General features: G+C 43.8%; 1 protein-coding gene and 1 long non-coding RNA gene across 2 annotated transcripts in view; one reads left to right on the top strand and one right to left on the bottom strand.

The window, feature by feature from the left end:
* Window positions 1-3730, bottom strand: part of LOC115157536 (uncharacterized) — a 42804-nt gene extending 39074 nt beyond the window's left edge. The window contains exon 1 of the long non-coding RNA XR_003868475.1: window positions 3042-3730. This is a non-coding gene — a long non-coding RNA (uncharacterized LOC115157536). The remainder of the gene's footprint in view (window positions 1-3041) is intronic.
* Window positions 3731-6740: 3010 nt separating this feature from the next.
* On the top strand, window positions 6741-12139 carry LOC115157530 (protein-lysine 6-oxidase). Its single transcript, XM_029705871.1, has 7 exons — window positions 6741-8640; window positions 8732-8840; window positions 9173-9304; window positions 9774-9930; window positions 10533-10628; window positions 10780-10895; window positions 11442-12139. The coding sequence occupies exons 1-7, from the start codon at window positions 7659-7661 to the stop codon at window positions 11446-11448; spliced, it is 1599 nt and encodes a 532-aa protein (XP_029561731.1). The 5' UTR covers window positions 6741-7658; the 3' UTR covers window positions 11449-12139.
* The last annotated feature ends 11150 nt before the right edge of the window (window positions 12140-23289 follow it).

Below are 23289 nucleotides of genomic sequence, written 5' to 3'. Positions count from 1 at the left end.
TCGGCAGATGCGAACGATTGAGACACATCCAATGCAAAAAAAACAGATATCTCTAACTTAAACCGACAGATTTTTATGTTTTTTTTTGTATTATGCTAAGTAGATTTCCACGGGGGCGCGGACAACAACTCTAGTTTTTTTTTTATATAGACATTTTACTTCCTAAATTGCCCAAACACTTTCCTAGACTTGTGAAGGATGATAAATACTGTTCTATTGTTTAAATCGCTTTGGTACTATTTTCAAAACTCTTAGTACAAAACTCCAAACTGGTAACATTTGTAATAATGCAGCCAGTCTAACATTCAAAACCTTTCATTGTTCATTAATTTTGTTTGTAGACATCTTTCACCACACAACCATTGATCCAAAATATAAGTTTACTGTGAAATATAAATGGTACATTGGTTTAATCATAAAAACACAAAATAACGATATCTTCTCAATGTCTCAACCAGTTTATCCAATAGCAAAACATTTAAGATACATGTTTCAAAATTACCCTTTGAATGTAGTATGTGACAGTACTGTAAACTACAGTACATTACACTGTTTTCACATTAGGCAATACACTTGCGCGACCCATTAAAATTGACTGAACATCAAATGTCCATCATTTCTATCAAAGGTGTGATCACTGTGAAGACATCTTTCACAATGTAATCAAATGAAAGCGATGAAAGCAACACAATGTTTATCTGGCACTAGTTTGCATCAAGCCTGTCTTGAGCATTTGGCCATAGGTTCTCATCGAAATCACAGCAAATATACTAACGGTTCACGCCCCTGTGAAAAACCTTTTGGAATGTGTCGAATTCCAGCCTGACATAGGTCTGAACTGAATTCATTGCATGCCTCATCCATGCCCTGAAGGAGGTCGGTACACCCATGGGGATGGCAATCAGAACATCTCAGTCATTGTGTATTGTATTTTACAGTGTTGTATTGTACTTATGTATTGTAGTGGTCCTGTACGTGGCCCAGTTCATTAGAGCATGGCACTAGCAATACTACAGTTCACTAGAGGTCACATATCAAAAAGTGTGGACTGTTGTTGCCCCCGTTTGGTGAAAAAGTGACTGTGTGATTTTGTATGTTGTAATTAGTCATTTGAAAATGTGCTTATAGTTTTCAAACAACTGTCCATTTGATGATCTGTTTTGAGTTTTGTACTAAGTTGTGAAAATGTACCACATACCTGTGAAAATTGCACCAAAGCAACAAAACAACCTGTAACACAGTATAATCTTGGCATTTGTCATCATATTATTGGTGCTGTATTATGGAATGATTAAAGAAACATAGTGCATGGCTACTGAACAGCTACAATCAGGCCGACTACAGAAACATAGTGCATGGCTACTGAACAGCTACAATCAGGCCGACTACAGAAACATAGTGCATGGCTACTGAACAGCTACAATCAGGCCGACTACAGAAACATAGTGCATGGCTACTGAACAGCTACAATCAGGCCGACTACAGAAACATAGTGCATGGCTACTGAACAGCTACAATCAGGCCGACTACAGAAACATAGTGCATGGCTACTGAACAGCTACAATCAGGCCGACTACAGAAACATAGTGCATGGCTACTGAACAGCTACAATCAGGCCGACTACAGTGCTTGAAAGGAAACGTCAAGAGATCCATTATTAACTATATATGAACGAGTTATTAATAACGATAAAAAACTAAACATCAATGTTAATAATTAATGCGAGACATAAAAGGCGATATATAAGCCTAAGTGTTTATATGAATAATAATAGCTATCACACTATCTGTGTCACAACAGAGTATCATGACTTCAACCACGAGGATTAGTTGCCACATGTAGGTTATCAAAGCAAGGACACGCCATCATAAAACGCCCCCCCCCCTGACAAAGCAACATATTAGTTACAACTAGAGGTAAAGTTCATTAACTGGAATATCATTTTGTGACGTCTGGTCCACTCGAGGTTGCTGGCACCTTAATTTGGGAGGACGGGCTCGTGGTAATGGCTGGAGCGGAATTGGTGGAATGGCAAGGTTGTTTGATGCCATTCCAGCGATTATTATGAGCCGTTGTCTCCTCAGCAGCCTCCACTGGTCTGGTCATGTTCTGAGTCAATTAAAGGTACACCCTATTGCCAGATGAAACCGTGAGACCAAATGAATCCAAATCGTCCCACTGACCTTGGTATCAGTGGCGGTTCTAGACCATTTCAACTGGGGGGGGGGGGGGGGTCAAGCTAGATGTTATTGTTGTCATATCGTTTTCTTCACTGCATTGGCAGGCAAAAGACCATGTTCATAATCATCATCGTTGCCACTGTCTAATAACGGATGTAAAAAAAGAACAATAGCAAAAATGAGTTAAGTAAAACTTATTTCATACTCCACATTTAGGGGGGCCACAAGGGGATCCAAAATTGTTGTCACAGGGGCACTGGCCCCCCTCCAGAACCACTAGTGCTTGGTATGTAGCCTAATATAGAAGTGATGGGCCTACATGTCTTACTGAAAACCTGTCATGTCGCTGTCAACGTTAGTGTTGGCTTTCAAATGCCATCAGTGTGAGCTGAAAACTGTCCACTTGCAATGTCAATTTTAGATAGGGGCAGTGGTAGTATCAGTATATATATAATCAAAATAGATAATTTTTGGCCTGAATAAAAAACGTCAAACATGCGCGTCTGGTCATTCACTCAGGAGAAGTCATCTGAGGGTTACAAGTATACATTTTTATCTGAATAGACAACGGTTAGTCTATTACATATAGTCTATTCCTCAAAGGTCGTTCTTTCACTTTGGAATCTGAAGAATATAAGTTCACCTGCAGACAGCTCTTCATTACATAAACCCCTACAACATGGATATGAGCGTGCTTCAGCTCATGACAAAATGGAAAAACACTCGAAGGCAGAACTTGGCACTGAGTGACCGTACAAGCAATAACAGACCATGGAGCATTGACCGACAACATGACGTATGTAGGCTACAGTACACGATCTTTCTCAAGGAATATATCAGTCTTTTGTTGTTTTGTCTCACCTTGAAGTTTGTCTCCGCGTGATGTGATCTGTAGTAATGTTATGGTGACCCGTCATACCCTCCGGGTTTATCAATTAGATGTATACTCCGCATGATATGGCTTCTGGTGTCACAGTAACGGGAAGGAAAACAGGTGTATTCCTTTTGGGGGTTTCTTGTGGTATAACCATTATAGACCTTCATCTTCGTTTAATCGCACAAGAAGCAAAGATTCTGAGGAGCCCTGGGATACCTAGATTTATGGAATGAGATATATTCAAAGCGTACAACAATTAGTTTTTATTCGGCCAGCATCACAAGGGGACGTCTAACTAACAGGTGTTTTAATATGAAAGCAACCCGAAGAGCACCAACAAAAAAATATTTCAAATGATTTTATTTTCCCAGAAAAGCACTATTTAATTTAAAACAGATAGGTTATTGTTCAACCTTTGTGACAACAGTTTGTTGTGATTTGTTTACTTTCTTTTGTTTAATACTTTTTTTGTTCACTAGTTTTTTTCACTTCAGACACACAAGTAAAGACTCAATATAGCATATATACTTACTGTCTATACTTTGTATCTGTCCTGCTTGAGAGGGGAAATCTGTGCCAAACCCGTTGCAAGGCGCCGCCGGTCTTATACTGGCTCTGTGAGCGGGGCGTTCCCTTGCTCTATTCTAGAACGTCCCACCAGGTATCGGGTTCCTGACTAATCATAGCCACCAGACAGACAGAGACAGTCGTTGACTGTTTGCCCCATTTGGAGCATGGCTACATTTACTAAGTCCCGGCAATCCGCTAGACACACTTGCCAGTGCTTCTCTCTCCTTGTGACCCATATATGTTCCAGTCAATTGTTTGAACCAACAACAAGCTTTCTTACTGATAAGTGTTTTTTTTTCGCATAGTTGTTATATGCCAGTTATTTTGACAGAAAGCACACTATACTGGCCAGTAGGCTACCCTACAAAAGACAATTTACACACGGTTTTCGCACAGCCATCTCCTGGTCTCGCCAAGTTGCCAAATTGCCAATAACCAAATGTCATATGAGTGATACTGTATATCTGAGTTACCATATCAAAAATATTGTTCCCATTAAAATGTGTCCACACACCCCAAGTGTACTACTGTTGTGAATACATAGGCTATGTGACAAGCAGAATGAACAAGAAATACTTGATTGATTTGATTTGGACACCTACATGACACCTACAGTACCCAATGTCACAGGAAGGCCAAAAAGATCATCAAGGACAACAACGGCCTGTTCACCCCGCTATCATCCAGAAAGCGAGGTCAGTACAGGTGCATCAAAGCTGGGACAGAGAGACTGAACAGCTTCTATCTCAAGGCCATCAGACTGTGAAATAGCCATCACTAGCACATTAGAGGCTGCTGCCTATATACATAGACCTGAAATCACTGGCCACTTTAATAAATGGAACACTAGTCACTTTAATAATGGTTACATATTTTGCATTACTCATCTCATATGTATATACTGTATTCTATTATATTCTACTGTATCTTAGTCTATGTATTACTCATCTCATATGTATATACTGTATTCTATTATATTCTACTATATCTTAGTCTATGCTGCTCTGACATTGCTCATCCATATATTTATATATTCTTAATTCTATTCCTTTGCTTTAGATTTGTGTGTGTTGGGTATATGTTGTGAAATTGTTAGACATTACTTGTTAGATATTACTTCACTGTCGGAGCTAGAAACACAAGCATTTCGCTACACCGGCAATAACATCTGCTAAACACGTGTATATGACCAATATAATTTGATTTGATTTGATTATACGTCCATATTAACCTTGACAGCCTGACAGGTGTCTCAAACACAGATGTACACTGCCACCCCATGGCCATGCTCTGAAATAGAGATGTTAATTCAAGTGTACAGACAGAGGGTTGAGAGATGGTATACTTTAGAGATGTCATGTCAGCATTTAGAGATGTAGCTGCCTACCAATGTCATTCACAATGACAGATTAATTGAGACGTTTGTCATTCTGTGATTAGGTTTAACACATGTGTTTATTATATAGTTTACCAAATTGTATCTCTTTATTCATAGGGACAGTAGGCTTGTTGAGTGCAATTGTTATATCTCATGGTGGGTACAGAGTAGCCAACCTGGTCTCAGAGCATTTCATATGATTCTGTATGTAAATCCGGAAGGCTCAATTTAGTATGATACAGTACAGTAATGCAGACTTTCGCATTATACACACACCCATCCACCCCAACCAACCAGGTAACTAGACATTCACGTTATATGCCCAACCATCCCCCCCGACCAACCACCCTAATTTTGTTTTTGCCTTAACCTCTCTGGGCTAGGTGGGACGTTTGCGTCCCACCCTAGTCAACAGCCAGTGGAATCGCGTGGCGCGAAATACAAATACCTCAAAAATGCTATAACTTCAATTTCTCAAATATATGACTATTTTACACCATTTTAAAGACAAGACTCTCGTTAATCTAATCACATTGTCCGATTTCAAAAAGGCTTTACAGCTAAAGCAAAACATTAGATTATGTCAGGAGAGTACCCTGCCAAAAATAATCACACAGCCATTTTCAAAGCAAGCATATATGTCACAAAAACCAAAACCACAGCTAAATGCAGCACTAACCTTTGATGATCTTCATCAGATGACACTCCTAGGACATTATGTTATACAATACATGCATGTTTTGTTCAATCAAGTTCATATTTATATCAAAAACCAGCTTTTTACATTAGCATGTGATGTTCAGAACTAGCATACCCACCGAAAACTTCCGGTGAATTTACTAAATTACTCATGATAAACGTTCACAAAATACATAACAATTATTTTAAGAATTATAGATACAGAACTCCTTTATGCAATCGCGGTGTCAGATTTTAAAATAGCTTTTCGGCGAAAGCACATTTTGCAATATTCTGAGTACATAGCTCGGCCATCACGGCTAGCTATTTTGACACCCACCAAGTTTGGGGCTCACTAAACTCAGAATTACTATTAGAAAAATTGGATTACCTTTGCTGTTCTTCGTCAGAATGCACTCCCAGGACTTCTACTTCAACAACAAATGTTGTTTTGGTTCCAAATAATCCATAGTTATATTCAAATAGCTCCGTTTTGTTCGTGCGTTCAGGTCACTATCCGAAGGGTGACGCACGAGTGCATTTCGTGACAAAAAAATTCAAAATATTCCATTACCGTACTTAGAAGCATGTCAAACGCTGTTTAAAATACATTTTTATGCTATTTTTCTCGTAAAATAGCGATAATATTCCAACCGGGCAACGTTGTATTCATTCAAAGGCTGAAAGAAAAAAATTGAGTAGTCTCGTGAACGCGCATCTCAGTCTCACTGTCCCCAGGCTGACCACTTACAAATTCTGCTGCTGTTCTTTGCCCAGAGACAGCAGCCACCCCATTCCACTTTCTGGCGGCTTTAGAGAGCCAATGGAAGCCTTAGAAAATGTCACGTTACAGCACAGATGCTGTATTTTCGATAGAGATGCAACAGAAGGACAACAAATTGTCAGACAGGGCACTTCCTGTATGGAATCTTCTCAGGTTTTGGCCTGCCATATGAGTTCTGTTATACTCACAGACACCATTCAAACAGTTTTAGAAACTTTAGAGTGTTTTCTATCCAAATCTACTAATTACATGCATATTCTCGTTTCTGGGCAAGAGTAGTAACCAGTTTAAATCAGGTACGTTTTTTATCCGGCCGTGCAAATACTGCCCCCTAGCCCAGACAGTTTAGGTAACCATCTGTTTTATATAACCATACCAAATGTATTATATCATACGAATTTGAATATCCCGGATCAACGTTTACTATGTTACGTCTAATCTATGAGACCAGGTTGGGATAGCCTACTGACTGACTTCTCACTGGGCACAGACTTCAGTTTAACGTTTAGTTTTGATTTGGTTGAGTTATCAACTAACGTGAATTCAACGTGAAATCAACCAAAATGTTCATCCTGTCATTGGAGTTAGGTTAAAAGTTGGGTGAAAAAAATATGAAATTCCCTTACATTGATGACTTTTTAGAAAAAAATTGCCAAAATGATAAGAAAAAATAAGTGTCAAATAAAGTACTGCCTTTTATATAGATTACTTGCATTGAAATAATGCCCAAATTGATCATGAGAAACACACAAAAGTGGCGTTGCTATTCAGATGACCCTAGATGACACCAGTGCGTAAAGTTTGCTAAGTAAACTCTAGGCTTGTGTAAGCTACGTTATAAGGCTTGTGTAACTGAACTCCACAGGGAGGAAAGAGTTAAGTCTTTTCTCTCTAACCTCAGGTTTTCTGTGCATGCTTAAGTAAACTAGCCCGTTTTGATAAATGGCTGAGAAATCCAAGCTTCCTGTCCTCTCCAACTATCAGTAGTGCCGCACACAGAGAAAACAGGAAGGCTATGCCGCATATTCACTGGAACGGAAAGTGCGCGCGCTCCTCCTTAGAACTTCGAACTCCTCCACAGAACCATCTTAGCCTATTCTGCGCAATATAAATGTCATATACGTAGGCCGATTGTTTAATGTTGTAGTTAATGAGTTATAGAGAGGGTTTAGTACGTTTAAATGATCAGTTATGGCGAAGTGGTCGGTTTTACTCTTCTACCTCTTCCAAGGACTGGTTCATCTCATTACCGGGCAGCAGCAGCCGCCACGCGAACGAGTGGGGCCTTGGCGGCAGAGGATTCAGTGGGAGAATAACGGTAAGGTGTACAGTTTGATGAGCACCGGGTCAGAGTATCAACCACCGGCGCGGCCGAGAAGCCAGTCCAGAGTCTACATGAGCACAGGGAGGGATGGCACCGGTCAGACGCAGCCTGGAACGCGGGAAGGCACAATGGCGCACAGAAGACCTGGACCAATCGAATCGAACGTAGGTGGACATTTACGGGACCAAACCAACAACGTTCTAGATCCTGGATCTGTACATATAGGACATGACAGTAGACAGTATCTGGTACCCAATGCTCGCCAGTCAGGGGCCAGGTCGCAGCCCGAGGTGCCATACCGAGCGGGAGTGGCGGGGTCCCCTGGCGCACGGCGCTACTCCCCAGAGTACACTTACCGTGTAAACGCCTCGGTTCCTGGGCTGCTCCCCGAGTTCTCCGGTAGCGGGGTACCGAGGAGAGGAGCCCCTGTCACTCAGGATGTTACCTGGGATGCTCGCTCGGGGCTTTCCGCCACTCCATCCCGAGGCAGGGAGGCAGTGCCTGTACCGGGCGTAGAATACCAAGAGATGCGCGCGGAGCCCGGTGCATCTATCTCCAGACAACCCGCACTAACGGATAATTCCAACGCACGTTATGTCATCCCTAACCGAAGGGGTGCTCCTCCAGGACCCGGATCCGTTAACCCTGCTGAGACATCGAATGAGGCAGCAAGTAACGGCGAGGACATGGTCTCGGACGATCCTCGGAACCCGTTTAAAAACCACCGGAATTCCGTCTACTACAACACGTATTCTTCCAGAGGCAGAACGCCCGTAGCACGCACGCGGCGGCCGCGTCCCCCGGCGTCCGTCCCAGGCACTGGATACGGCACTAGATATTTTCAGAATGGTATGTAATTGGCGCATAAAAGTGTAAACGCTCCGAGTACAACCGTTATAAGCGCTTATACGGCATATGTGATGACATTGTCTCTCTTTAGGGCTCCCAGATCTCGTCCCAGACCCGTATGCCATCCAGGCAGGTGCATACATTCAGCGGATGCAGATGTACTCTCTGCGCTGTGCGGCTGAGGAGAACTGTTTGGCGAGGTACGTTATACTGTAGTTGCCCAACTGGCTTTGTGCGCTATTTCTTCATAGTATATGTTCTCTATTTCTCTTCATCCGTGAAACACTTTGAGAAAAAAAAATCTGCAGTATCCCATTGTCTCTTCAATTCCTGAAACGTGTGGTTACTGTAAATAATGCCTTCAATTGGGAGTTTGCCACTCAATAGGCAACTTAAACAGGATGTCACTGAGGTACTACTGTTTTGCATTACCAATAAACTTAAAACATACTCATTTTTACAATTGTAAACGTTTACCTTATCAGATATAATATGACAGTTAATGTATCTTTCTCTGTATGGTCTGTCCCAGGTCAGCGAGCACAGCAAGGGACATAGACTACAGAGTTCTGCTCCGCTTCCCCCAGAAAGTCAAGAACCAGGGCACCACTGACTTCCTTCCTGTTAAACCAAGACACCAGTGGGAATGGCACAGCTGTCACCAGTGAGTAAATATATTCCCATTGCATATAGGAAGTAGAAATGACTAGCTCTATTTGTCTCAGGTCTCCCTCACTCATGACAGGCAATAGCAGCTGGCCAGACGTACTTATAACAACTGTATGGTGAAACTTCAGAGGATAGTTTAGACCAGTTCCTTTTTTGTAGAACCTGAATTTTTACTTAATCCAGATCATTGTACATCATTTACTCCTGTACCCTGTCTCTTTCTTCTGTCCTTTATCGCTCCTCTCCTCTCTCCTGTCTCTCTCCCCTTTCTCTCCTCTCTCCTGTCCCTCTCCCCTCGCTCTCTGTCTCCTCTCTCCTGTCTCTCTCCTCTCTCATGTCGCTTTCTCTCTCCTTTCTCCTCTCTTCTCTCCTCTGTCTCCTCTCTATCTACTCTCTCTCTCTCTCTCCTCCCCTCTCTCTCTCCCTCTCTCTCTCTCCGGTCTCCCCTCTATGTCCTCCCCCAGACACTACCACAGTATGGATGCCTTCAGTAACTATGACCTGCTAGATGTGACAACAGGAAGGAAGGTAGCTGAGGGACACAAAGCCAGTTTCTGTCTGGAGGACACAGGTTGTGATGCTGGATTTAGACGCAGATATGCCTGTACTGCCCACACACAGGTTAGTTCTGCACCGCCCATACACAGGTTAGTTCTACACCACCCATACACAGGTTAGTTCTGCACCGCCCATACACGGGTTAGTTCTGCACCGCCCACACACAGGTTAGTTCTGCACCGCCCACACACAGGTTAGTTCTGCACCGCCCACACACAGGTTAGTTCTGCACCGCCCACACACAGGTTAGTTCTGCACCGCCCACACACGGGTTAGTTCTGCACCGTTCATACACAGGTTAGTTCTGCACCGCCCATACACAGGTTAGTTCTGCACCGCCCATACACAGGTTAGTTCTGCACCGCCCATACACAGGTTAGTTCTGCACCGCCCATACACAGGTTAGTTCTGCACCGCCCACACACAGGTTAGTTCTGCACCGCCCACACACAGGTTAGTTCTGCACCGCCAACACACAGGTTAGTTCTGCACCGCCCATACACAGGAAAAACTCTGGGTCAAGAGTTTTTCTCCCAACCTTTCACTATAGAACAATATAGCCAGATAAATGTGATGATGTGTCATTACTGGGTTACCTTTGGACTCTTTTCACGTTATTTTTTTTGCGTATTGAGCTGTGGCTGTGTTTTGTTTTGCGTTGACAGGGGCTGAGTCCAGGCTGTCATGACACCTATGCTGCCAATATTGACTGTCAGTGGATAGACATCACTGATGTTCCTGCAGGAAACTACGTCCTGAAGGTAATGTCATTCAATTATTATTGTATTTACAACAGCAACTTGGTAATGATCTATTCCTTAATGGTATAACAGTTCTGCCCAGTGCAATCTGAATGAGGTCTGACCATCTCCTCTAAGCAGCGTTGTTCACACAAATCTTTTCATTGTTCAGGTCATAGTGAATCCCAGTTATCATGTTCAAGAGTCGGACTATTCCAACAACGTGGTGCGGTGTGATGTCACATACACGGGTACTCAGGTTCAGACACGGAACTGTCGGGTAACCAGGTAAGAGATGCTCTGTGATTGGTTGGCCAAGATATGAGATTCTCTGTGATTGGCCATGATGCCGTACATAACAAGGTCTCAGCCCTGTATAGGTTTTCCCACCCCAAAGGCCATGTAAGTGCAAAAAATAGAGGCTGGATGGCAAATATATATGTTTTTGGTAATGGTAATAGCATAAACATGAATATATATATTGTGTATATTGTATATTATATATTATATATTTTATATATATTATATATTTTTTATTTAACTAAGCAAGTCAGTTAAGAACAAATTCTTATTTACAATGACGGCCTTCTCCGGCCAAACCCGGACGAGACTGGGCCAATTGTGCGCCGCCCTATGGGACTCTCAATCACGGCCGGATGGGATACAGCCTGGATTCAAACCAGGGGCTGTAGTGATGCCTCTTGCACTGAGATGCAGTGCCTAAGACCGCAGCGCCACTCAGGAGCCACTCGGAAATATAACAGAATACATTTGATTTGATACACTACATACCACTATTTCTTAAAGTCGATCTCTTTCTTCCTCTCTCCACAGGGGTTGAAGCGTTCCATGGATTCTGAGGTATTTTCCTCATGTCTCTTTAAGTACTGTAAGCAGCAACAATCTTAACCAGTTGTTGTGGCAATAGCTGTTGTAGATATATGTTTTTATTTTTTAACATTCCTCTGTTGATGACATTCCTTCGATTCTTTAGTGTGTTATATGTTTGGAAATCTGTACTAAAAGCGTTTTGTTACAAAATACCGAGGATTATGACATGACATTGTGTATATCTATTGATATAACAAATCCATTGAAGAAGAGGGATATTTTTTTTATTATTTAGCATGATCTTGGAAAATGGAATGGAAAAAGTGACTGTGCTTGAATTAGACATTATGCTTGAATAATATTATTTGAATGCTTTGATGTTTGATCTGCACTTGTAGTGTAGTTAGATGCAGTTAAGTACGTCTTTAAAACCACTTCGTGGCCATAGTTAATAAGTTGCAAACACCTGGTCTCTATGTGTTAAGTATCAATGTAATAATAGATTTTATTTTACTTTGTAAGTATGTATGCATGTATGAGCGAATGTAATGTTATTTTAATTTACATTGTAATGTAAAATTGTTTATATGCCGCTCAAACCTACATTTTACAATTGGTGTTGTTTTTGTTGAGGGTGATGTTCTAGATACAATAAGCATGGTGAAGAGTGGGTGTATTAAAAATTAATTCACCTCTGGCTATTCTTTTCTTTTGTCACATGGAAAATAGAGCTCACACTAGTGAAGCGCGGGTTGACTTATAACCCGTAGTCCCCGCGGTTAGGCCTATATCTGGTTAGGCCTATATCCGGTTAGGCCTATATCTGGTTAGGCCTATATCTGGTTAGGCCTATATCTGGTTAGGCCTATATCCGGTTAGGCCTATATCTGGTTAGGCCTATATCTGGTTAGGCCTATATCCGGTTAGGCCTATATCTGGTTAGGCCTATATCTGGTTAGGCCTATATCTGGTTAGGCCTATATCTGGTTAGGCCTATATCTGGTTAGGCCTATATCTGCGGGGCGAATGGGTTTAGGGTTGGTCATGAAATATTGTGTGGGTGAAGGCCGGGTGGGTGGCGGGCGGGTTGAATTAGGAGAAAACAATATCTTAAAAAATCCGTAAATGTATAATTCTTGTGCAATTTATATCTATAGGCTACATGTAGGTTTTAATTTCATTATTTTAGGCACTAGTGCTTACGGACCTAACTGTACACGCTCCAAATAGCCTAAACGCTACTCAACAAATGCTTTTGGGAACAGGCAGCAAAAGTTTAACGTTGATCCACGGAGGCAAAAAGGACAATGTCAGAGTTGAATTCAATAAGAGAAAGGCTGTGAAATGGAGAGTTGAAAATAAAAGAGAAGGGCGGGCCAGAAGAGTAACGTTTGGGAAAGATTAAGTGATGTGTTAAAGAGGAGGATAGCAGTGTGATGTGTGATGATTGTGAGACGCTAATCAAATTCTCAAGTCACAAGACGGGGACTTCAAATAGGCCTATAGCACATCAAGGGAACTGTAGCATACTGTTCAGATGGGTTAAATGAAAACCGTAGGTCTATAACCTCTCACATAGTCTTTATATTAAAAGGAAAATTCCAACCCCAAAAAACTATTGTTTGGTATTTGTTTCATTAGTCCATTGTTGACATAGTCCCAAAATGTTTTGTTTGTCAACAATCAAGTTTTCAAGATATGTAACTTTCAAAATACAGAAATCATCCCTGTATGATGCATTCTGAATCACATGATGCAAAACAACAATGGACTAATGAAACAAATACCAAAAGATCATTTATTGGGTGGAGTTTTCCTTTATCTCCAACAGAATTACACAATTCCTGCAGTAAAAATGATACACCAAATGTAGGCACCATTTTGACTCGGGAACAGGAGTGGAGAAATAGGATTTCTTTCTTTCAGCATCTTGAGCGAATGAGAACGTGTAGTTAGATAGGCTATCATCTGTAGAGGTGCTGTCTTTATCAGCATCATAAAAGCAAATAGTATTTTAACCACATAGAATATGCATCCAAGCCTAACTGAAATCTTATCAGAAACACGTTGGGTCGTTTTCACAGCTTTCTATTTCCTTACAAACAGTCAAACTGATGTCATTTGGACATTTTGCACAGAAAATCTTTCCTGTTTTTTATGGTTATTTTCACACTACATCAAAACCATTTTTGTGTTTCAGTTGGACTAGTGGAGGGAAACAACACTTCATGTTGCTTCCTAAATACTGAAATGCAATTTTGGATGAAGTGATCTTTGAGAGTATGTCCTCAATTTGACTCGACCTACCTGTTGAATGAAGACCGCTGGGAGTGGAGTTCGTATGGTGCAGATTGTGCCTGGTCTTAAGAGAGGCTGAGCCCTGGAGCACCAGACCTCACAAACACAAAGGATAGCTGCTGTGCTGTGACAGTTTGTGTGCTGACAGACCTCTGTGGAGACGGAGGCCAGACGTTGCTATACAGCCATGTTGGAAAGTCATTATGTACAAAGCCATTTATAACACATTTTGTCACTGAAAAGTTTTTGAATATTGAATCAAGATTTGGGAACACTACCTGCATTCAATAAGAGAAATATATACGAGCCACCAGAAGCCATACACTCTGTTGTAAAAGAACAGCAAACATCTTAAGATGAACTGGTTTACACTGGAAGCCTCTAATGTGTGTCTATGCCAGAATAGATTGTCTATGTTATTGAAAGTGTCTGACTGGAAAATCCTCTTCCTCTTTATTCAACTCCGTTCCATCCTGTCTGTCTAGGAATTCCAGCCCAATATTTACAGTCGGTGACAATCTAAGTCAAAGCTCCACTCTGTTGGGAGGTACAGACTTTCTACTTTTCAACAGAAACAGGACTAGTCAGTAGACTAGAGAATCAACCATTGAACATGTCAACTGTTTGAACAAGAACATTAGATGCTACAAAGCTTTGTTTCCTACTCTACCCAGGTCTTCTAGAGAGGCCCTGTGATTTCAAACATGCCATGTAGAAGAGAAGACAGTGGCTGTTTGCTCAGCTGTGAACCATGCAGCATGCAGACGGACGGCAGCAGCTAGTTCAGACATCAGGAGCGTCCAGCTTCTCCTGGCTAGGGACTTCAGCGGTACTACAGTATATGGAGATGGAAACGTCAGGTTGGCCCCTTCTGCTTAACATCACTCAGACATCATTACATCAATCCAGATGTTGTTGGCAGAAGGGATATCAGTCTCTGTGCATCCCAAATGCTATCTTATTCCCTATATAGTGAACTACTTTTAACTAGGGCCCACAGGGAGTGGACAAACCATTAGGCACACCTGCTCTTTCCATGACATAGACTGACCAGGTGAATCCAGGTATAAGCTGTGATCCATTACTGATGTCACCTGATAAATCAAATTCAATCAGTATAGATGAAGGGGTTAAATAAGGATTTTTAAGTCTTGAGACAACTAAGACATGGATTACGTATGTGTGCCATTCAGAGGGTGAATGGGCAAGATCAAAGATTTAAGTGCCTTTGAACGGGGTATGGTAGTAGGTGCCAGGCGCACCAGTTTGAGTGTGTCAAGAACTGCAATGCTGCTGGGTTTTTCACGCTCAACAGTTTCCTGTGTGTATCAAGAATGGTTCACCACCCAAAGGACATCCAGCCAACTTGACAACTGTGGGAAGCATTGGAGTTAACATTCTTAGCTTTCAACCCCTTGTAGATTCCATGCCTCGATGAATTGAGGCTGTTCTGAGGGCAAAAGGGGGTCCAACTCAATATTAGGAAGGTGTTCCTAATGTTTTGTCCACTCAGCGTATAGGAAATAGGATGCCGTCTGGGACACAGACTCTGAGACATAATGCCATACTGGGCCAAATACAGGTAGAACAGACAGAGATAAGAACATTGAGAAGCCCAAAGCTCATTCTACTTGTTATGCTGTAGTGTGGTTAGTAACTGTTGCTGTTGCTTAGCAAATTCCAATGAGGAACAACCCGTAGCCTAGCTAACTGGAAGCTACATGTTTCAGAGTAATTTCTCTGCTAGCTCCTCTCTGAGTCATGATACTGATCCAGTAGAAATGCTATGGTAAACACAGACATTCCCTCCGCTGCATCTGCACGTAGGTGGGTAGTGTGGGGAACGGGTGTTAAGGGTTGGCGAGATATTTGGGCCACGTGAGCAGGGGCTGGGGCAGCTGTAGAGGGAGAGTGCGCTGGACTGCGATGTGCTGTGCATGCCTGTGTCCCGGGAACCGGGGCCGGGGCTGGCCTCCCCAGGCAGGTTGGTTTAGGCACTGAGAAGAGAAATTCCACAGTTACTCTGTCATCTCATTGAGATGAGAAATATTGCTGAGTTCAGCCATAATATACATCAGAGCTACGGCTAGTATCCTACAGCTCAGACAAACAGAGAGAGGGTCGAGTTCAGCCATAACATACATTACGGCTACAGCTATGGGCCAGCAGCCTACAGCTAAGTCGAGACAGAGATAGAGAGAGACAGGGAGAGTGAGAGAGAGACAGGGAGAGAGAGACAGGGAGAGTGAGAGACAGAGAGAAATGTCCACCTGGCATAACATGGGCCTGGGCGACTTACACAACTGGCAGGCAGAGACAGGCAGACACCTCGACCAACATACAGAATTAAATAAACACTGGCCCAGTTAATAAACCGGAGACTATACATCACACACACACACACACACACACACACACACACACACACACACACACACACACACACACACACACACACACACACACACACACACACACACACACACACACACACACACACACACACACACACACACACACACACACACACACACACAAACTTCATCCACGTCTGAATGAAGTCATGAGTGAGGAGGACCGGTCAGGAATTCTGTCTGTGTTAGTCTGGTGGTGTAGGAGTGGTGAATGCACCTATACCTCTGTATAATTAACTCTTCTCCAGTCACCCAAGTCATAGACTGTTCTCTCTGCTACCGCACGGCAAGCGGTACCGGAGCGCCAAGTCTAGTTCCAAAAGGCCCCTTAACAGCTTCTACCCCCAAGCTATAAGACTGCTGGCCACCCAAACTATTTACATTGCCCCCACTCCCACACTTTGTTTTTACACTGCTGCTACTCGCTGTTTATCATCTATGTATAGTCACTTCACTCTTACCTACATGTACAAATGACCTGGACTAACCTGTACCCCCACACATTGACTCGGTACCGGGCTCCCTGTATATAACCTCCACATTGACTCGGTACTGGGCTCCCTGTAAATAGCCTCCACATTGACTCGGTACAGGGCTCCCTGTATACGGCCTCCACATTGACTCGGTACCGGGCTCCCTGTATATAGCCTCCACATTGACTCAGTACTGGGCTCCCTGTGAATAGCCTCCACATTGACTCGGTACCGGGCTCCCTGTATACGGCCTCCACATTGACTCGGTACTGGGCTCCCTGTAAATAGCCTCCACATTGACTCGGTACCGGGCTCCCTGTATACGGCCTCCACATTGACTCGGTACTGGGCTCCCTGTAAATAGCCTCCACATTGACTCGGTACCGGGCTCCCTGTATATAACCTCCACATTGACTCGGTACTGGGCTCCCTGTATACAGCCTCCACATTGACTCGGTACCGGGCTCCCTGTATATAGCCTCCACATTGACTCTGTACCGGTACCCCCTGTATATAGCCTCCACATTGACTCTGTACCGGGCTCCCTGTATACAGCATCCCCATTGACTCGGTACGTATCCGGGAGGGAGACAAGTGGAAGACGGCTTTTAGTACCACCTCAGGGCACTATAAGTACCTTGTCATGCCGTACAAGTTGATGAATGCTCCATCAGTCTTCCTGGCCTTTGTAGACGAGATTTTCAGGGACCTGCATGGGCAGGGTGTAGTGGTGTATGTTGATGACATTCTGATATACTCCGCTACACGTGCCAAGCATGTGACCCTGGTGCGCAGGGTGCTTGGTCGACTGTTGGAGCATGACCTGTACGTCAAGGCTGAGAAATGTCTGTTCTTTAAACAGTCCGTCTCCTTCTTAGGGTATCGCATTTCCACTTCAGGGGTGGAGATGGAGAGTGACCGCATTTCAGCCGTGCGTAATTGGCCGACTCCCACCACAGTAAAGGAAGTGCAGCAGTTTCTTTTCGAAGAAGCTCAGCCCGGTGGAGCGAAACTATGACGTGAGGGACCGGGAGCTGTTGGCTGTCGTCAAGGCTTTGAAGGCGTGGAGACATTGGCTTGAGGGGGCTAAACACCCTTTTCTCATCTGGACTGACCACCGCAATCTGGAGTACATCCGGGCGGCGAGGAGACTGAACCCTCGCCAGGCAATGTTGGCCACGTTCTTTACCCGTTTTGTCTTCACCCTGTCCTACAGACCAGGTTCCCAGAACGCTAAGGCAGACGCACTGTCCCAGATGTATGACACGGAGGAGCGGTCCATGGATCACACTCCCATACTCCCGGCCTCTTGCCTGGTGGCACCGGTAGTGTGGGAACTGGACGCGGACATTGAGCAGGCGTTGCGTACAGAGCCCACTCCCCTCCAGTGTCCAGCTGGGCGTCTGTACGTTCCATCTGCTGTCCGCGACCATTTGATCTATTGGGCCCACACGTCACCCTCCTCTGGTCATCCGGGCATCGGTCATACAGTGCGCTGTCTTAGTGGGAAGTACTGGTGGCCCACCTTGGCTAAGGACGTGAGGGTTTATGTTTCCTCCTGCTCGGTGTGCGCCCAGTGCAAGACCCCTAGGCACCTGCCCAGAGGGAAGTTACAACCCTTACCCGTTCCACAACGGCCGTGGTCACACCTGTCGGTGGACTTCCTAACGGATCTTCCTCCCTCACAGGGTAACACCACGATCCTGGTCATTGTGGATCGGTTTTCTAAGTCCTGCCGTCTCCTCCCTTTGCCTGGTCTCCCTACAGCCCTACAGACTGTGGAGGCCCTGTTCACACACGTCTTCCGGCACTACAGGGTGCCTGAGGACAAAGTCTCTGATCGAGGTCCCCAATTCACGTCAAGGGTCTGGAGGACGTTCATGGAACCTCTGGGGGTCTCGGTCAGCCTTACCTCAGGTTTTCACCCCGAGAGTAACGGGCAGGTGGAGAGAGTGAACCAGGGTGTGGGTAGGTTTCTGCGGTCTTATTGCCAGGACCGGCCGGGGGAGTGGGCGGCATTCATACCCTGGGCAGAGATGGCCCAAAACTCGCTCCGCCACTCTTCCACTAACCTCTCCCCCTTCCAGGCCGTACTGGGGTACCAGCCGGTTCTGGGGCCTTGGCATCAGAGCCAGATCGAGGCTCCTGTGGTGGACGACTGGTTTAGGCGCTCGGAGAAGACATGGGACGCCGCTCATGTGCACCTTCAGCGGGCTGTGAGGCATCAGAAAGCTAGCGCAGACCGCCACCGCAGTGTCTCCATCCGGATCTCCCTGCGCCTCGTCCTCCGGGTCGTCCCCGAGACCGGTGTCGGTGCCCTGCTGGAGCCGCGCGTCAAGGGGGGGTACTGTCACGACTTCCGCCGAAGTCGGTCCCTCTCTTTGTTCGGGCGGCTATCGGCAGTCGACGTCACCGGTCTTTTAGCCATCGCTGATCCACTTCTCATTTTCCATTTGTTTAGTCTTTGTTTTCTACACACCTGGTTTCTATTCCCCAATTACATGTTCATTATTTAACCCTCTGTTTCCCACATGTTAGTGTGCATGTTTATTGATTGTTCATGGCGGTACTTGTCGCCAAGGTTATGTTTGCCGGGTTATGTATTTACGCCCGTTATTTTCGAGTGACCAGTATTTCTCCGCACTTTGAGTATTGTCTGTATACTGGTGCTGTCGTGGAATTAAATACCTTGTACACTAATTTCTGCTCTGTTGTGCCTGATTCACTGCACCGGTTAACCACCGCCTGACACCGGCCAACAGCTCCGCCCCCCCGCAGCTACTTACCCAAGCCTCCCCAGCTTCTCCTTCACCCAAATCCAGATAGCAGATGTTCTGAAAGAGTTGCAAAACCTGGACCCCTACAAATCAGCTGGGCTAGCCAATCTGGGCCCTCTCTTTCTAAAATTATCCGCCGCCATTGTTGCAACCCCTATTACCAGTCTGTTCAACCTCTCTTTCGTATCGTCCGAGATCCCTAAAGATTGGAAAGCTGCCGCGGTCATCCCCCTCTTCAAAGGGGGTGACACTCTAGACCCAAACTGTTACAGACCTATATCCATCCTGCCCTGCCTTTCTAAAGTCTTCGAAAGCCAAGTTAATAAACAGATCACTGACCATTTCAAATCCCACCGCACCTTCTCTGCTGTGCAATCTGGTTTTCGACCTGGTCACGGGTGCACCTCAGCCACGCTCAAGGTACTAAACGATATCATAACCGCCATCGATAGAAGAGAATACTGTGCAGCCGCCTTCATCGACCTGGCCAAGGCTTTCGACTCTGTCAATCACCGTATTCTTATCGGCAGACTCAACAGCCTTGGTTTCTCAAATTACTGCCTCGCCTGGTTCACCAACTACTTCTCAGACAGAGTTTAGTGTGTCAAATTGGAGGGCCTGTTGTCCGGACCTCTGGCAGTCTCTATGGCGTTCCACAGGGTTCAATTCTCATGCTGACTCTTTTCTCTGTATATATCAACGATGTTGCTCTTGCTGCGGGTGATTCCCTGATCCACCTCTACGCAGATGACACCATTCTGTATACATCTGGCCCTTCTTTGGACACTGTGTTAACTAACCTCCAAACGAGCTTCAATGCCAATAAACACTCCTTCCGTGGCCTTCAACTGCTCTTAAACGCTAGTAAAACCAAATGCATGCTTTTCAACCGTTCGCTGCCCACACCAACCCACCCGACTAGCATCACTACTCTGGATGGTTCTGACTTAGAATATGTGGACAACTACAAATACCTAGGTGTCCGGCTAGACTGTAAACTCTCTTTCCAGACTCACATTAAACATCTCCAATCCAAAATGAAATCTAGAATCGGCTTCCTATTTCGCAACAAAGGCTCCTTCACTCATGCCGCCAAACATACCCTCGTAAAACTGACTATCCTACCGATACTCGACTTCGGCGATGTAATTTACAAAATAGCTTCCAATACTCTACTCAGCAAACTGGATGCAGTCTATCACAGTGCCATCCGTTTTGTTACCAAAGCCCCTTATACCACCCATCACTGCGACCTGTATGCTTTAGCCGGCTGGCCCTCGCTACATATTCGTCGCCAGACCCATTGGCTCCAGGTCATCTATAAGTCTATGCTAGGTAAAGCTCCGCCTTATCTCAGTTCACTGATCACCATAGCAACACCCACCCGTAGCACGCGCTCCAGCAGGTACATCTCACTGGTCATCCCCAAAGCCAACACCTTCTTTGGCCGCCTTTCCTTCCAATTCTCTGCTGTCAATGACTGGAACGAATTGCAAAAATCACTGAAGCTGGGAACTTATACTTCCATCAGTAACTTTAAACATCAGCTATCTGAGCAGCTAACCGATCGCTGCAGATGTACATAGCCCATCTGTAAATAGCCCACCCAATCTACCTACCTCATCCCCATATTGTTTTTATTTACCTTTCTGCTCTTTTGCACACCAGTATTTTTACTTGCACTTCACCATCTGCTCATCTATCACTCCAGTGTTAATTTGCTAAATTGTAATTACTTCGCTACTATGGCCTATTTATTGCCTTACCTCCTCATGCCATTTGCACACACTGTATATAGATTTAATTTTTTTCTATTGTGTTATAGACTGTACGCTTGTTTACCCCATGTGTAACTCTGTGTTGTTGTTTGTGTCGCACTGCTTTGCTTTATCTTGGCCAGGTCGCAGTTGTATATGAGAACTTGTTCTCAACTAGCCTACCTGGTTGAATAAAGGTGAAATAAAATAAATAAAAAATCCTATAGATAATTTGTGTGCAGAACTGAAAAAGCGTGTGCGAGCAAGGAGGCCAGCAAACCTGACTCGGTTACACCAGCTCTGTCAGGAGGAATGGGCCAAAATTTCCCCAACTTATTGTGGGAAGCTTGTGGAAGGCTACCCGAAACGTTTGACCCAAGTTAAACAATTTAAAGGCAATGCTTCCAAATACTAATTGAGTGTATGTAAACGCCTGACCCACTGGGAATGTGATGAAAGAAAAAAAAGCTGAAATAACTAATTCTCTCTACTATTATTCTGACATTTCACATTCTTAAATTAAAGTGGTGATCCTAACTAACCTAAGACAGGGAATTTTTACTTGGATTAAATGTCAGGAATTGTGAAAAACTGAGTTTAAATGTATTTGGCTAAGGTTTATGTAACCTTCCGACTTCAACTGTACATCATAGTTGACTGTAACAGAGCTTACATTAGAGGCCTGGGCCCCACCATTATCAACAACTGAACCAGCAGATATGAAGTGCTTGTTAAAAAACCCTACAATATGGGCTTTATCCTTCACTTCATTAGAATCCATAATTAAATGGTCAGGAAGGCCAGAGGATACACTAGAACCTGACACTGATTTGATTAGCTTCCAGAACTTGGTAGGGTTGTTTAGGTTCTCTGTGACTGCATTTAGATAGAAATCTGATTTGATTAGCTTCCAGAACTTGGTAGGGTTGTTTAGGTTCTCTGTGACTGCATTTAGATAGAAATCTGATTTGATTAGCTTCCAGAACTTGGTAGGGTTGTTTAGGTTCTCTGTGACTGCATTTAAATAGTCATCTGATTTGATTAGCTTCCAGAACTTGGTAGGGTTGTTTAGGTTCTCTGTGACTGCATTTAAATAGTCATCTGATTTGATTAGCTTCCAGAACTTGGTAGGGTTGTTTAGGTTCTCTGTGACTGCATTTAAATAGTCATCTGATTTGATTAGCTTCCAGAACTTGGTAGGGTTGTTTAGGTTCTCTGTGACTGCATTTAAATAGTCATCTGATTTGATTAGCTTCCAGAACTTGGTAGGGTTGTTTAGGTTCTCTGTGACTGCATTTAGATAGAAATCTGATTTGGACTTCCAGATCAATCCTGTGCATTTGTTTCTTAGTGCTCTGAAGGAGGCCCAGTCAACAGGAACATTTGTGTGTCTAGCTTGAGCCCAAGAGATATTTATATTTCTAATTAATTCTGCTAAGTTATCTGAAAACCAGGGATTGTCCCTTCTACTGATTCTAAATTTCTTCACAGGGGAATGCTTATCACAAATCGACACAAATTTCATATAAAAATAGTCCCAGGCAGTGTCAACATCGGTCAATCAGACTTACTCTGTCAATATTATGGTACAGATCATGTAAGAACGCTTGCTCATCAAACTGTCTAAAATGTCTTTTAAAAATATAACGGGGTTTGACTTTGGTCATTCTTGTCTTTCTAACACAAGCAATTGCACAGTGATCACTGACATCATTACAGAATATCCCAGTCGATGTGCATTTGTGAGGGGTATTCGTTAGAATAATGTCCAATAGCGTTGATTTGTTCGGTGCTCTGGGATTTGGTCTTGAAGGCGCTTTAATTAATTGAGCAAGATTCAGAGAGTCACACAAAATGACTAAAATGTAAATGTAACAGTTCTTTAAAGAGTCTGAGACAGGTGTAAGCATGTCCCAGTTCAAATCTTCTAAAAGAATGAATTCAGAGTCCTTTAGCTTGTGCAGGACATTAGAAAGAGAGTTAAGTGCGTCTCCCGAAGCCGAGGGCGGTCTGTAGCAGCCGTTATTGTGTTACTTTTTATTATTTTTTACTTTAGCTGGTAAATATTTTCTCAACTCTTCTTGAATGGCACTGTTGGTTAAGAGCTTGAATTTTTCTATTTAACCTTTATT

Source organism: Salmo trutta, chromosome 21 (genome assembly GCF_901001165.1).
Source record: "Salmo trutta chromosome 21, fSalTru1.1, whole genome shotgun sequence".
Taxonomy (NCBI): Eukaryota; Metazoa; Chordata; class Actinopteri; order Salmoniformes; family Salmonidae; genus Salmo; species Salmo trutta.
Note: the sequence above shows the minus strand (reverse complement) of the source record. Positions and strands in the feature narration are given on the sequence as shown.

Excerpts from the sequence above, each read along its gene's own strand:
- LOC115157530 (XM_029705871.1), top strand. The coding sequence starts at position 7,659 with ATGGCGAAGTGGTCGGTTTTACTCTTCTACCTCTTCCAAGGACTGGTT. Across the intron at positions 8,641-8,731 it reads CACTAGATATTTTCAGAATG|GGCTCCCAGATCTCGTCCCA; the intron begins GTATGTAATTGG and ends GTCTCTCTTTAG. Across the intron at positions 8,841-9,172 it reads GAGGAGAACTGTTTGGCGAG|GTCAGCGAGCACAGCAAGGG; the intron begins GTACGTTATACT and ends GGTCTGTCCCAG.